At 41.6% G+C, this 16,606-nt stretch overlaps 1 protein-coding gene across 30 annotated transcripts in view; it reads left to right on the plus strand.

Moving 5' to 3' along the window:
• The window catches only part of SORBS2 (sorbin and SH3 domain containing 2), a 235,546-nt gene extending 221,811 nt beyond the window's left edge, over positions 1 to 13,735 (plus strand). For all 30 annotated transcript variants that reach the window (XM_064369617.1, XM_064369679.1, XM_064369624.1 and 27 more), the window contains one exon: positions 11,563 to 13,735. In XM_064369617.1, coding sequence (XP_064225687.1) covers positions 11,563 to 11,624 — 62 coding nt within the window. In that variant the 3' untranslated portion in view covers positions 11,625 to 13,735. The remainder of the gene's footprint in view (positions 1 to 11,562) is intronic.
• Positions 13,736 to 16,606: the final 2,871 nt, after the last annotated feature.

The following is a 16,606-nucleotide window of genomic DNA, read 5'->3' on the forward strand; positions in this document are numbered from 1 at the left end:
GTGTCGATTTTAGATCTTTCTTTGCTTCTCATGTGGGCATTTATTGCTATATATTTTCCTATAGACACTGCTTTAAATGTGTCTCACAGATTCTGGTACGTTGTGTCTTCTTTCTCATTGATTTCAAAGAACATCTTTGTTTCTGCCTTCATTTCATTGTTTATCCAGTCAACATTCAAGAGCCAGTTGTTCAGTTTCCATGAAGTTGTGCGGTTCTGAGTTAGTTTCTAAATTCTGAGTTCTAACTTGATTGCACTGTGGTCTGAGAGACTGTTTGTTATCATTTCCGTTCTTTTGCATTTGCTGAGGAGTGATTTATTTCCAATTATGTGGTCAATTTTAGAGTAGGTGTGATGTGGTGCTGAGAAGAATGTATATTCTGTGGATTTGGGGTGGAGAGCTCTGTAAATGTCTATTAGGTTTGCTTGTTCCAGGTCTGAATTCAAGTCCTGAATATCCTTGTTAATATTATGTCTCATTGATCTGTCTAATATTGACAATGGGGTGTTAAAGTCTCCCACTATTATTGTGTGGGAGTCTAAGTCTCTTTGTAAGTCATTAAGAACTTGCTTTATGTATCTGGGTGCTCCTGTATTGGGTGCGTATATATTTAGGATCATTAGCTCTTCTTGTTGCATTGACCATTTTACCATTATGTAATGTTCTTTGTCTCTTGATCTTTGTTGGTTTAAAGTCTATTTTTCAGAGACTACGATTGCAACTCCTGCTTTTTTTTGCTCTCCATTTGCTTGGTAAATCTTCCTCCATCCCTTTATTTTGAGTCTTTGTGTATCCTTGCATGTGAGATGGGTTTCCTGGATACAGCACACTGATGGGTTTTGGCTTTTTATCCAATTTGTCAGTCTATGTCTTTTGATTGGGGCATTTTGCCCATTTACATTTAGGGTTAATATTGTTATGTGTGAATTTGATCCTGCCATTTTGATGCTAGCTGGTTGTTTTACCCATTCGTTGATGCAGTTTCTTCATTGTATTGATGCTCTTTACCATTTGGTATGTTTTTGGAGTGGCTGGTACTGGTTGTTTCTTTCTATGTTTAGTGCTTATTTCAGGAGCTCTTGTAAAGCAGGCCTGGTAGTGATGAAATCTCTGAGTACTTGCTTGTTCATAAAGGATTTTATTTCTCCTTCACTTATGAAGCTTAGTTTGGCTGGATGTGAAATTCTGGGTTGAAAGTTCTTTTCTTTAAGGATGTTGAATATTGGCCTCCACTCTCTTCTAGCTTGTAGGGTTTCTGCTGAGACATCTGCTGTGAGTCTGATGGGCTTTCCTTTGCAGGTAACCCGACCTTTCCCTCTGGCTGCCCTTAGCATTTTCTCCTTCATTTCAACCCCGGTGAATCTGACGATTACGTGCCGTGGGATTGCTCTTCTTGAGGAATATTTTTGTGGTGTTCTCTTTATTTCCTGGACTTCAATATTGGCCTGCCTTACTAGGTTGGGGAAGTTCTCCTGGATAATATCCTGAAGAGTATTTTCCAGCTTGGATTCATTCTCTCCGTCACATTCAGGTACACCGATCAAGCATAGATTAGGGCTTTTCACATAGTCCCATATTTCTTGGAGACTTTGTTCATTCCTTTTTACCCTTTTTTCTTTAATCTTGCCTTCTTGTTTTATTTCATTGAGTTGATCTTCGACCTCTGATATCCTTTCTTCTGCTTGGTCAATTCGGCTATTGAAACTTGTGTATGCTTCATGAAGTTCTTGTGTTGTGTTTTTGAGCTCCATCAATTCACTTACATTTTCTCTAAGTTGTTTATTCTCGTTAGCATTTCGTCAAATCTTTTTTCAAGGTTCTTAGTTTCTTTGCATTGGGTTAGAACATGTTCTTTTAGCTCACAGAAGTTTCTTATTACTCACCTTCTGAAGCCTGTTTCTGTCAATTCATCACACCCGTTCTCCATCCAACCTTGTTCCCCTGCTGGTGAGGAGTTGTGATCTCTTGGAGGAGGAGAGGTGTTCTGGTTTTGGGTGTTTTCATCCTTTTTGCACTGGTTTCTTCCCAGATTTGTGGATTTATCCACCTGTCGTCTTTGCAGTTGTTGACTTTCAGATTGGGTCTCTGAGTGGACGTCCAGTTTGTCGATGATGAAGTTAATTCTGTTTCTTAGTTTTCCTTCTAACACTCAGGCTCCTCTGCTGTAGGACTGCTGAGGTCCACTCCAGTCCCTGCTTGCCTAGGAATCACCTGCAGTGGCTGCAGAACAGTAAGGGTTGCTGCCAGTTTCTTCTTCTGCTATCTATCGTTGTCCCAGAAGGATACCCACCAGATGTCAGTCTGATCTCTCCTTTATGAGGTGACTCTTTGGATATACGAGGGTCAGGGAGCTGCCTGAGGAGACAGTCTGTCCTTTATAGGAGCTCAAATGCTGAGCTGTGAGCTCTGTTGTTCATTCAGAGCTGCTGGGCAGGTACATTTAAGTCTGCTGCAGGAGAACTCATCATAAACTCCCCCCATTTTTTTTTCCCAGGTGCTCTGTCCCAGAAAGTTAGGGCTTTATTTATAAGTTTCTGTCATGCTGCTGCCTTTTTTCAGGGCTGCCCTGCCCAGCAAGGAGGCGGCCTAGTCACTGTCTGCCTGCAGAGGCTTTGCTGAGCTGCTGTGGGCTCCACCCAGCTCCTGTGTGAACTTCCCTGCAGTCCTGTTTATTACGGGTATAGTTAGAACTGCCTCGGCAATGGCGGCCCACCTCTGTAATGGCGAACTCTCTCTGTAATGGTTGGCTGCCTCGGCAATGGCGGGCTGCCTCAGCAATGGCGGACTACCTCTGTAGTGGTGGACTGCCTCAGTAATGGCGGACACCCCTCCTCCACAGAGCTGGACCATCCCAGGTTCAGCTGTGCTTGCTGTGAAACTCTCAATCCAGAGCGTTTCATATTGCTGTTTTTTTTGTGGGGGTGGGACCAGCCGAGTCTGATCACCTGGCTCCCTGCCTCAGAACCCCCTTTTTTGTTGTTGTTGTTAACGGGCAACTCTGTCTCCCAGGTGTCCCAGCCGCCTGTTGAAAACGCACCAGGATCTGTGTGATTTCCTGTGCGGCGACCCACTGCATCTGCTAAAACGGCCACGCTGAGATTCGTGGCACTTTTTTACCTGGGAATCTCCTGGCCTGGCTCCCTGTTTCAGTCCCCCTTTTTATCAGTTGAATGGGTGACTCTGTCTCGCAGGAACTCCAATCGCCAGCTAAAACAGTACCCAGACCCATGTATTTTGTGTGGAGACCGGCCGTACCAGCCAAAACAGCTGCACTGGCAACCCATGGGGCTCCTCTGCCTGGGATCTCCTGGTCTGTGGGAAATAAAAGTCTGTCTGGAAATGCGACGTCCACTCACCCTCCATGCTTTCGCTGGGAGCTGCAATCCTGAGCTGCTCCTAATTGGCCATCTTGGATCCGTCTCCAGCTATTGCATTTTTAATACGGTTTAGTATTCACTGCATTAGCTATGTCTGATTTTCTGCTAGCTTTATTTCCAACTCAAGTCAGAGAAGAAAATTTCTTTAAATAGCAGAAACCAGGAAAGATTGAGATCTAAGAACAACAACAACAACAAATGGTCCCCAGAAGAGAAATATCAATTCTCAGTTCCATTGAAAATGTAGTTGTCCACAGTGAGAATCTAATTTCAGAGGGAGTGAGATTCAGTGAACAGCTCCCTCATTTCTTAGCTCTCATGTAGATCCCTAAAAGTTCAGTGACTCACCTTAGCTTTAATTTATGTTGGAAGTGGAGATAAGTTCCATTCTTCCCACTTAAAAGGCAATTTTATTTTTACCATCCTAAAAAAAACAATGAGAGGTCTTCTGAGAAAACATTTGTAGACAAAAGTATTTTACATTGGGACACAGAGGGGAAAGGTGAGAGGAGAGGAGGGCTCACTCTAGACATCCATCAGTGGCAAAATTATGAAAGAATTGAGACCATGCTGCAGCCACAAGCCTCTGATTTTATTTCCATTAAAAAAAGAAGAAAAGGCCAAGGATAGTGGCTCACACCTGTAATCCCAGCACTTTGGGAGGCTGAGGCAGGTGGATTACCTGAGGCCAGGAGTTTGAGACCATCCTGGACAAAATGGTGAAACCCCTTCTCCACTAAAAATACAAAAATTAGCTGGGGATGGCGATGGGTACCTGTAATCCCAGCCACTCGGGAGGCTGAGGCAGAAGAATCACTTGAACCTGGGAGGCAGTGAGCGGAGATCACACAACGCACTCCAGCTTGGCAACAGAGTGAGACTCTGTCTCAAAAAGAAAAAGACGATGATGACAAAATGTAAAATGGCTTGCCTAGCCAAGGAGAAAGAAAAACAGTCATCAAACCAAGGCAGTAAGCACCAGGATACAGGGAAGAGATGAAGCTTGAGAGACCCTATCCACTCCATCTACACTGCCTAAAGAAGAATTTAGCGGACCAACTTTTACATGAAGCTTCCAACGAATTATGTTATTTGAAACCAGGGGTGATCATAATGATGACAGCCATTTGTGCATGTGGCTAATAAACACACCATGTTAGAAATCATGCCCAGGGGTCAGGGATCCAAGATGGCCAAATAGGAACAGCTCTGGAGTGCAGTTCCTGGTGAGAACAATGCAGAGGTTGAGCGACCACCACATTTCCAAATGAGTTTTTACCGCCCACAGACCAGGAGATTCCCAGGCTGAAAAGCGCCACAAGTTTCCGGCATGGCCGTTTCAGCTGGTGCAGCAGGCCTCCACACAAAAACTCACACAAACCTGGGCAGTTGTTTCAACTAATGCCTGGAATGCCCAGGAGACAGAGCCATGGATTCAACTGAACTGAAAAAGAGGGGGCTGAAAACAGGGAGTCAGGTGATCTGGCTCATGGGGTCCCACCCCAACAAAGACCAGCAATCTGAAACACTCTGGATTAAGACTTTCACAGCAAGCACAGCTGGACCCTGGACAGTCCAGCTCTGTGGGGGGGAAGGATATCCGCCATTACCAAGGCAGTCCACCACTACTGAGGCAGTCCACCATTACCAAGGCAATCTGCCATTACTGAGGCAGACCGCCATTACCAAGGCAGTTCTAACTATACCTCTATAAACAACAAAACCACAAGCAAGTTCATACAGCAGCTGGGCAGAGCCCACGACAGCTCAGCAATGCCTCTGTTGGCAGACTGTGACTAGGCTACCTCCTTGCCGGGCAGGGCATCTCTGACAAAAGCCAGCAGCACTATAGGATCTTAAAAATAAAGCCCCACCTTCCCAGGACAGAGAAACTGGGAAAAAAGGTGGTTATGAGTTCCACTGCAGCAGACTTAAATGTACCTGCCCAGCAGCTCTGAACAGAACAACAGAGCTCACAGCTCAGCACTTGAGCTCCTGTAAGAGACAGACTGTCTCCTCAAGCAGCTCCCTGACCTCTGTATATGCAAAGACACACCCCATAAAGGAGAGCTCAGGCTAACATCTGCCAGGTATCCTTCTGGGACAAAGATAACAGAAGAAGAAACTGGCAGCAACCCTTACTGTTCTGCAGCTGCTGCAGGTGATCCCAAGACAAGCAGGGACTGGAGTGGACCACCAGCATTCCTACAGCAGAGGAGACTGACTCTTAGAAGGAAAACTTAAAAATAGAAAGAAATAACTTCATCATCAACAAAAAGGACGTCCACTCAGAGAACCCATCCGAAAGTCACCAACTATAAAGACCACAGGTAGATAAGTCCACGAAGATGGGAAGAAACCAGGGCAAAAAGGATGAAAACACCAAAAACAGAAATGCCTCTCCTCCACCAAGGGATCACAACTCCTCACCAGCTAGGGATCAAAGATGGATGGAGAATGAGTCTGATGAAATGACAGTAACAGGCTTCAGAAAGTGGGTAATAACAAACTTCTCTGAGCTAAAAGAACATGTTCTAACCCGATGCAAAGAAACTAAGAACCTTGAAAAAAGGGTTGACAAAATTCTAACAAGAATAAACAGTTTAAGAAGAATATGAATGAATTGATGGAGCTGAAAAACGCAACACAAGAACTTCATGAAGCATACATAAGTTTCAATAGCCAAATCAAACAAGCGGAAGAAAGGATATCAGAGATTGAAGACAAACTCAATGAAATAAAACGAGAGGCAAGATTAGAGAAAAAAGAGTGAAAAAAATGAACAAAGCCTCCAAGAAATACAGGATTATGTAAAAAGGCCTAATCTACATTTGATAGGTGTACCTGAATGTGATGAAGAGAATGAATCCAAGCTGGAAAACACTCTTCAGGATATTATCCAGGAGAGCTTCCCAAACCTAGCAAGGCAGGCCAATATTCAAGTCCAGGAAACAAAGAGAACACCACAAAGATATTCCTCAAGAAGAGCAACCCCAAGGCACATAATCATCAGATTCACCAGGGTTGAAATGAGGAGAAAATGCTAAGGGCAGCCAGAGGGAAAGGTCAGGTTACCCACAAAGGAAAGCCCATCAGACTCACAGCAGATCTCTCAGCAGAAAACCTACAAGCCAAAAGAGAGTGGGGGCCAATATTCAACATCCTTAAAGAAAAGAACTTTCAACCTAGAATTTCATATCCAACCAAACTAAGCTTCACAAGTGAAGGAGAAATAAAATCCTTTATGAACAAGCAATTGCTCAGAGATTTCGTCACCACCAGAGCTGCCTTACGAGAGTTGCTGAAAGGAGCACTAAACATAGAAGGGAACAACCAGTACTAGCCAGTCCAAAAATGTACCAAATTGTAAAGACCATCGACATAATGAAGAAACTGCATCAACTAATGGGCAAAACAACAAGTTAGCATCAAAATGGTAGGATCAAATTCACACATGACAATATTAACCCTAAATGTAAATGGGCAAAATGCCCCAATCAAAAGACACAGACTGGCAAATTGGATAAAAAGCCAAAACCCATCAGTGTGCTGTATCCAGGAAACCCATCTCACATCCAAGGATACACATAGACTCAAAATAAAGGGATGGAGGAAGATTTACCAAGCAAATGGAGAGCAAAAAAAAGCAGGAGTTTCAATCCTAGTCTCTGAAAAATAAACTTTAAACCAACAAAGATCAAAAGAGACAAGGACATTACATATGGTAAAAGGATCAATGCAACAAAAGAGCTAATGATCCTAAATATATACACACCCAATACAGGAGCACCCAGATACATAAAGCAAGTTCTTAATGACCTACACAGAGATTTAGACTCCCACACCATAATAGTGGGAGACTTTAACACTCCACTGTCAATATTAGATCAATGAGACAGAAAATTAACAAGGATATTCAGGACTTGAACTCAGATCTGGACCAAGCAAACGTAATAGACATTTATAGAACTCTCCACCCCAAATCCACAGAATATACATTCTTCTCAACACCACATCACACCTACTCTAAAACTGACCACATAATTGGAAGTAAATCACTCCTCAGCAAATGCAAAAGAATGGAAATCATAACAAACAGTCTCTCAGACCACAGTGCAATCAAATTAGAACTCAGGATTAAGAAACTAACTCAGAACCGCACAACTTCATGGAAACTGAACAACTGGCTCTTGAATGTTGACTGGATAAACAATGAAATGAAGAAAGAAATAAAGATGTTCTTCAAAACCATCAAGAACGAAGACACAACGTACCAGAATCTGTGAGACACATTTAAAGTAGTGTCTAGAGGAAAATTTATAGGAATGAATGCCCACATGAGAAGCAAGGAAAGATCTAAAATCGACACCTTATCATCAAAAGAGGAGCAAGATCAAAAGAACTCAAAAGCTAGCAGAAGACAAGAAATAACTAAGATTGGAGCAGAACTGAAGGATATAGAGACACAAAAAACCCTTCAAAAATTCAATAAATCCAGTAGCTGGTTTTTTGAAAAGATCAACAAAATAGACCACTAGCCACATTAATAAAAAAGAAAAGAGAGAATAATCAAATAGATGCAATAAAAAACGATAAAGGGGATATCACCACAGATTCCACAGAAATACAAACCACCATCAGAGATTACTACAAACAGCTCTATGCACATAAACCAGTAAACCTGGAAGAAATGGACAAATTCTTGGACACTTGCACACTCCCAAGCCTAAACCAGGAAGATGTTGAAACCCTGAATAGACCAATAACAAGGGCTGAAGTTGAGGCAGCAAGTAATAACCTACGACCCAAAAAAAGCTCAGGTCCAGATGGGTTCACAGCCGAATTCTACCAGACATACAAAGAGGAGCTGGTACCATTCCTTCTGAAACTATTCCAAACAATCCAAAAAGAGGGAATCCTTCCCAAATCATTTTATGAGACCAACATCATCCTGATACCAAATCATGGCAAAGACACAGCAAGAAAAGAAAACTTCAGGCCAATATCCATGATGAACATAGATGCAAAAATCTTCAATAAAATGCTGGCAAACAGATTGCAACAGCACATCAAAAACCTATCACAATCAAGTAGGCTTCATCCCAGGGATGCAAGGCCGGTTCAACATATTCAAGTCTATAAACGTAATGCACCACATAAACAGAACCAAAGACAAAAACCACAGATTATCTCAATTGATGCAGAGAAGGCCTTTGACAAAATTCAACAGCCCTTTATGCTAAAAACCCTCAATAAACTAGGTATTGATGGAACATATCTCAAAATAATAAAAGCTATTTATGACAAACCAACAGCCAGTATCATACTGAATGGGCAAAAACTGGAAGCATTCCCTTTGAAATCTGGCACTAGACAAGGATGCCCTCTCTCACCACTCTTATTCAATATATTATTGGAAGTTCTAGCCAGAGCAATCAGGCAAGAAAAAGAAATAAAGGGTATTCAAACAGGAAAGGAGGAAGTCAAATTGTCTCTATTTGCAGACAACATGATTGTATATTTAGAAGACCCCATCGTCTCAGCCCAAAATCTCCTGAAACTGATAAGCAACTTCAGCAAAGTCTCAGGCTACAAAATCAATGTGCAAAAATCACAAGCATTCCTATACACCAATAACAGACTTAAAGAGAGCCAAATCAAGAACGAACTGCCATTCACAATTGCTACAAAGAGAATAAAATACCTAGGAATACAACTAACAAGGAACGTAAAGGACCTCTTCAAGGAGAACTACAAACCACTGCTCAACGAAATAAGGGAGGACACAAACAGATGGAGAAACATTCCATGTTCATGGTTAGGAAGAATCAATATCGTCAAAATGGCCATACTGCCCAAAGTAATTTACAGATTCAATGCTATCCCCATCAAGCTACCAATGACCCTCTTCACAGGACTGGAAAAAACCACCTTAAACTCCATATAGACCAAAAGAGAGCCTGCATTGCCAAGACAATTTTAAGCAAAAAGAACAAAGCTGGAAGCATCATGCTACCTGACTTCAAACTATACTACAAGGCTACAGTCATCAAAACAGCATGGTACTGGTACCAAAACAGAGATATAGACCAATGGAACAGAGCAGAGGCCTCAGAGGCAACCCCACACATCTACAACCATCCAATCTTTGACAAACCTAACAAAAAGAAGAAATGGGGAAAGGATTCCCTGTTTAATAAATACTGTTAAGAAAACTGGCTATCCATGTGCAGAAAGCAGAAACTGGACCCCTTCCTGACACCTTACACTAAAATTAACTCCAGATGAATTAATGACTTAAACATAAGACCTAACACCATAAAAACCTTAGAAGAAAACCTAGGCAAAACCATTCAGGACATAGGCAGAGGCAAGGACTTCATCACTAAAACACCAAAGCATTTGCAACAAAAGCCAAAATAGACAAATGGGAGCTAATTAAACTCCAGAGTTTCTGTACAGCAAAAGAAACAATCATTAACATGAACTGGCAACCAACAGAATGGGAAAAAATTTTTGCAATCTACCCATCTGACAAAGGGCTAATATCCAGAATCTACAAAGAACTAAAACAGATTTACAAGAAAAAAACTAACAAACCCTTTCAAAAGTGGGCAAAGGACATGAACAGACACTTCTCAAAAGAAGACATATATGAAGCCAACAAACATGAAAAAATGCTCATCATCACTGGTCATTAGAGAAATGCAAATCAAAACCACATTGAGATACCATCTCATGCCAATTAGAATGATGATAATTTAAAAATCTGTAGACAACAGATGCTGGAGAGGATGTGGAGAAATAGCAACACTTTTACACTGTTGGTGGGAATGTAAATTAGTTCAACCATTGAGGAAGACAATATGGCCATTCCTCAAGGACCTAGAAATAGAAATTCCATTTGACTCAGCAATGCCATTACTGGGTATATATCCAAAGGATTATAAATCATTCTGTTATAAAGACACATGCACATGTATGTTCATTGTGGCACTGTTTACAATAGCAAAGACCTGGAACCAATGCAAATGCCCATCAATGATAGACTGGACAAGGAAAATGTGACACATATACACCATGGAATACTATGCAGCCATAAAAAACGATGAGTTCATGTCCTTTGTAGGGACACGTATGAATCTGGAAACTATCATTCTCAGCAAACTGACACAAGAACAGAAAATCAGACACCGCATGTTCTCACTCATAGGTGGGTGTTGAACAATGAAAACACATAGACACAGGGAGGGGAGCATCACACACTGGGGTCCGTTGTGGGGAAATAGGGGAGGGACAGCAGGGGGTAGGGAGGTTGGGGAGGGATAACATGGGGAGAAATGCCAGATATAGATGACAGGGGGATAGAGGCAGCAAACCACCTTGCCATGTATGTACCTATGCAACAATCCTGCATGATCTGCACATGTACCCCAGAACCTAAAGTGCAATTATATATATACACACACACACACACACACACACACACACATATATATAAACTGTATATATCTAAAAGAAAAGAAATCATGCTCAGTGATAGAACTCCCACACACAAATAGTGCTTAAACGTTTTTCTTCTTTAATGATTTGTAAACTGTTGAAAAATTTTAATTGTATACTGCATGAAGGGCTCCGGCAGTGCTGTTTTTAAATAAATGATGTGGCACTGAGCATGATCTTCTATGAGATGATGAAACTGTTTGGACAGCGACCGGGTGCTGCCAATGACGCCTTCATGTCGCACCTATGTTGCACAGGCTGCTGGCCCCTGAGAAGCCTTGCTCTTAGGATTTTCCACTCACCCTGTCACCTGTCAGCCTCACCTTGATCCCTCACCCGCCACTCTTGTGTGGTAGCCTCCGTGGCTGAGTTTCTCTGCCCGCCTCTTCAGCAGGAGGAGGAGTTCCTCCTTTGCCTTTAGATTGGGAGGCTGAGCATTTCTGCTTAGGCGGATGTGATGGCAGGGCATCATTTATGCTGCAGGGGCAGTGACAGTGTCAGGCAACCAGCTAAAACTGCTGATTTTGTCTGCCTGTGGGCCGAAAGTAAGTTACCTACCTGCTCTTCCAAATCCCTCTGGGCCTGGTCTCTTCACAAGGCCTTGTAAATGGGAAGTATTCAACGCATGTGTATGAGCTGATATGGTTGTTATCCACCTTTCATTACTCACTTCTGTTTTCAGGAACCTCAAGAAGAACCAAATTCTTTGGTACCTTCCCCGGAAACTACGTCAAGAGGCTGTGAATGACTCTCCCTCCTTATGTAGGCCGCCTTTCAGCCACGCACCTGCGTCACCGCGTCTCAGACACCCCGCGGGCCTCCCGTTGTCATGCCTTACGGTTTCCAATGCGCTGTTACCATCTCCACCTGCCAGCAAACCACCAGCAGAGTAACTGCCGCTGCTGTGAGCCTGGGAGCGACATGGCAGGCTGGCCTCCCCGTGAAAGTGCGGATTCCTACGTCCTGCTCTAAGCTTTGACACGTGAGAATGTGGGATCAGAAAGAAAATCGTGATACTTAAAAATGGTCAAATACTTGAGGCAAAAAAAAAAAAAAAAAAAAACATCTCCAGGAGGCTCTCCAGCCTCATGGCTCTATTTCAACATCTCCCCCCAGGCAATGTTCTCCCCCAAGACAACCAGAAAATTGTTTATTGGGAAATGCTGTGGTTTGCGTTTTCACACTCTTAGCTTGGCAGTGTATATTCTTTTCACAAGTTTGCCTAGTGTCTTGGTTTATACCATATGACAACTGTAACTGTACTTTAGCAATTGTTTGCCTGCACATATATGTTGTAATATGCACAGTGATTACAACCTTTAAAGCAAGAGGAGGAAAGTTAATCTGGATGAGTGCGATTTTGTTGGTTGAATGTGAGTTTTCAAATAGGAATCTTCTTCTGCAATTTTTTTTTTTTTGCACTTTTTAGAAGTGCGAACGGTAAATGAATAAGAGCCTTTGGTAATAACCATGACAATACAAGAGGCTGAGCTAGACTACAGGGGAAAACCATTGTGTTGTAAAGTTGCATCGCTATTTTATATTAAAATGTAACGATCAGCATCATGAACAATGAGCTCTTAGTGTTTTATTTATCTGAAAAAAATGTAAGTAAAAGCAGTGTTAGTGAGAGGTGCAAAGAATTATTCTAACATAGACACTTGAAAGTATCTGTAAGCAATACTAGTAGGTAAGATTTCACTGTGTGTACACATAAACATTCGAGATTGTATGAGAACATATAATCCATATGATATGTTGTACATTTTATGGAAATGTAATAGAATCTCACACGTTATTTTATAGAAATAGAGTACAGAAGCATCACAAGTATTAAGGTTGGTTTTAGCAAGGATTATGATTAATACAATTATTTTTACTATAATAATTATTTTTCTTCTATGGAACTCAGAATCCTGGCTACGTTTGAGGACAGGAATATGTTGAGCCTGATTTTCCTGGTGTGTGTAAAATATTTCCTAGGAATAAATTAGGCACTTTTTAGAAACAATGTTAAATCATTCAGGTTTTATTTTCTGCCCTGAAGCAGAAATTTACAAAATGCTATTGGGACCTGAAAGATTTCATATAGTTCACAGTGCCTAAATCACACATACTCTGAGAGCTAGCTTTGTATTTCTTATGACTTTGCATAAGAACTATTCATCTTTGGATCTTGAGCACCTTATAGATAAAACTTTTTATGGCATTTCTTCCGTGGACAGTGATTGATCTTTTCACAATGTACGTAGCCTCTAGAATTTTGTACATATGTTTGCTCTTTTTTTGTACAGACTATTTAGTTGTTGAGAAAACAGGGGAGTTTCCTGATTTGGTCTTTATCCTGCAACAACACTTTCAGCAGATTAGCCTTTCCCTGTCTCACAGATCACAAGCACCCCTAGATAGTGTCATTCTGTCAGAGAGCATTTATGCAAAAATCTATGAAGTTAAAAGATCGTAGAAGCCAAACTGAAATGTACATATATACTGACTGATTACAAAGGAATTTCATTAGGAAGGAGGTAAAGAAACATCTTTGAGTAGCCTACCTTGATTTCTGTCAAGTTCACAACCAGCTTTATATTTTAAAGGCTTTGGGTTTGAAATTAAATCAAGTGCATGCAGCTTTGCTGATAAATGAATAATTATCTTTGATGCCATTTATGGAAAAAGACTTCAATATCTGTTGCCTGTCATATTTAAGAAAAATGACTGTTTCTACTCTCTGTATCTGATTTTAAAAGAAAAAAATATTCATACCTGGCTTCCAGGAATTGACTTTGAATTCGTACAAGCAAAGGTCATTGTGTTTTTCTTGAATAGACATCTAATAAATTTTGCTTGGAAGTATACTTCAGTTTTTCTTCTTGACATTTATCTTTATATAAATCATGTATTTTCTTCCAACTTGTTAGTTAAACTAAGAGAAAATGCACTTGCTGTGTGTTCTTGTAACACAAAAATGGAGAAAAGATGTGTCAGCATCAGCTGAGAGGAGAACTACTTTTAAACCCACCACCACAGCTCATTTGCTAAACGTTCTTTGGCTAAAAATTGCCCTTCTGCTAAAACAATACATTTTAAAACATTTCTGCCTCAAAACAATTATTATTCCAAGGAGGGGTTCGTTACAAGGAGTTGTAAGCACTTTCCCAATTCAACACTCTTAAATTTAAAAATCTTTGCCCTAAGCAGCTTCGGCACCATTGGCCCGGCAGCTTCTGTAAATGTTCACAGGCTTTCAGTGAATTTCAAATGATGAGTAGCCATGGGGTCCCTGCTCTCTGCCACACAAATGGGAAAGAGCCAGCTTGCCTGCTTGGACCCTTTCTCATAAACCTTAGTCCCTTCTTGCTCTATGTGTTTTGACCCTTTTCCATATCTATCTCTTAAATATGCAGAAAAATGGATATTCCTTTCTTGCCAACTCAGTTATCAGAGATGTCTTGTCACATTGCTTCCCCTTCACACCCGCTCTGCTGCCTTCTATGCCATAGGATAATTCCTACTCTATTTAGCATTCTGCTAAAATGCAATCCCTTTGGGTGAAGAATATACCCCATAATACTCTTTTGGTCTTGTTTTCATCTGAATGTTTAAGGGTCATATAACTAGATCAATCTGACCTATCCATCCAGGTGGGTGGAAGGGTGAAAGGAGGGGACCCTCTGATACTTACATGCCGAATCTTCCCCTCTTTTAGCTGCATTATCGCTAAAAACAAGCATGTCCATTTCTTACTTGATTCAACACAGAAAGAACCTGTTTGAGTGACTTTTCATAATCATTTGCTGCTTGGTCTCTCATCATAGGTGGTTGGATTGTGTGGTCTGATCATTTCTTCCTGCTGTTTTCCTGATTTTCGCCACAAAGAAAGATACTCTTTAAAGAATTATCTGATCATGGCCAGGCGCAGTGGCTCGTATCTGTAATCCCAGCACTTTGGGAGGCCGAGGCAGGCAGATCACATGAGGTCAGCAGTTGGAGACCAGCCTGACCAATATGGTAAAGCCCGGTCTCCACTAAAAACACAAAAATTAGCTGGTCTCTCGTAGCACATGCCTGTAGTCCCAGCTACTCAGGAGGCTAAGGCAGGAGAATCGCTTGAACCCGGGAGGTGGAGGTTGCAGTGAGCCAAGATTACGCCACTGCACTCCAGCCTTGGTGACAGAGGGAGACTCTCTCTCAAAAAAAAAAAAAAAAAAGAATTATTTGATCAAATAAGACTAAGCACTCTGTCAGCTTCCGAGTGCCTGTTTATTTAGTTATTTAATTATTTCATCCCCCTCTGCAGATGGTAGCTCTCTAACAGTTCAGTCATCAGTCATGATTTCAGATTATTTACTCACCATTAATGATTACAGATACAATGCAAGCAGAGACTGGTGTTAGTAATAAGCAGTCGATAGCAGAGATTTCCAGACTGTGGCCTGTGGACCAAATTCAGCTCATGACCAGTTGTTCCATGGTCTGAAAATTAAGAATGGTTTGTACAGGTGAACACTGGCAATCCATTTGATGAAACTCTAACTCTGAACCTCAGTTAAGTAAAACGCTATCTCCCCAGAAAAGAATTCCTTTATTTTCATTAGTAGGTCTATGTTAGAAAAAAAAAAAATGTGCTCTATTTTTATTATATTCCTAAATCAATAACAATTAGTAGAAATGTGTTTTCTCTTTATTATGTAAGAATGTACATAATATCCTTAATTTTGCTTCCTAGGCCACAAAACCTAGAGCATTTACTATCCGTTCCTTTAGAGAAAACCTTTGTGAATGCTTGGCCTGTGCCTATTGTTAGCAACAAAGTTGGAAACTGACCAGAGGGAAAGCAATATTGAACACCTGCTGTATACCAGGCTGTTATTCACGTGTGTTCTATATCTTTATGCTCACACCAATCTAAGAGGAAGCCTGCTTTGTGTCCATTTTAGAGATGAGGGAGCTGAGGCTCTGGGGGGTTAAATAACTTACCCAGACATATAAGGTATTACACATAATACATGATCGAAATCGGATGGAGAATGTCACATGTCCATCTCCCAAGCCGGCCATCTTACTTCTAAACCATGAAAGCTTGGTGCTAACCACGTTGTTGATCAAGCTGGGCACTCAGGGTTGAACAGCTGCATCCATCCGCCTCCTTCCCTCTCCACCATTCTCACAAACAGGGCTGGCACGAACGGACACCCCCTCTTAACAGCATCTTACTGTGCATAGGATGAAGAGAAAGAGTTATACGCATCAGCACAAATTGTTTCCCTGAAGAAAGCTGAGTTTGGTTTCTAAAAGGACACTAACCGTGAGCATGTACTTTCAATTACTGACAGGTGTTGACTGACACAAGTCTGTCTGTGAGTTGACTCACTGGGAGAGAGCCGAGCCCGGCATGCTCTAGGAGCGCTGTGTGCTTACCGGACATCTCCTAGGCATACAAAGCCCCAGGCTACACCAGTCATTCTCTGCAGGGTGACGCTAAGTGACCTGAGCCTGAGCTCACTGCTAAATTCAGCCCTGCCGCAGCTCAGGACAGTTCCATCTGAGCTCATGCACATGCATCTAATCTTGACCCAAAAAACATTCGGTACAAGACAGAAATCTGCCTAGCAAATCTTCACCTGTTCACTTGGGGTTTCTTGTTTCATTCTTTTCCCTAAAATACTATGGGTGACTCAGTTGTCCCTGTGTCTTCCAAAAATAAGTGTCATTTCCAATACAACTCT

This window comes from Aotus nancymaae, unplaced genomic scaffold (assembly GCF_030222135.1).
Source record: "Aotus nancymaae isolate 86718 unplaced genomic scaffold, 86718_ANA_hifiasm-v0.15.2.pri h1tg000006l, whole genome shotgun sequence".
Taxonomy (NCBI): domain Eukaryota; kingdom Metazoa; phylum Chordata; class Mammalia; order Primates; family Aotidae; genus Aotus; species Aotus nancymaae.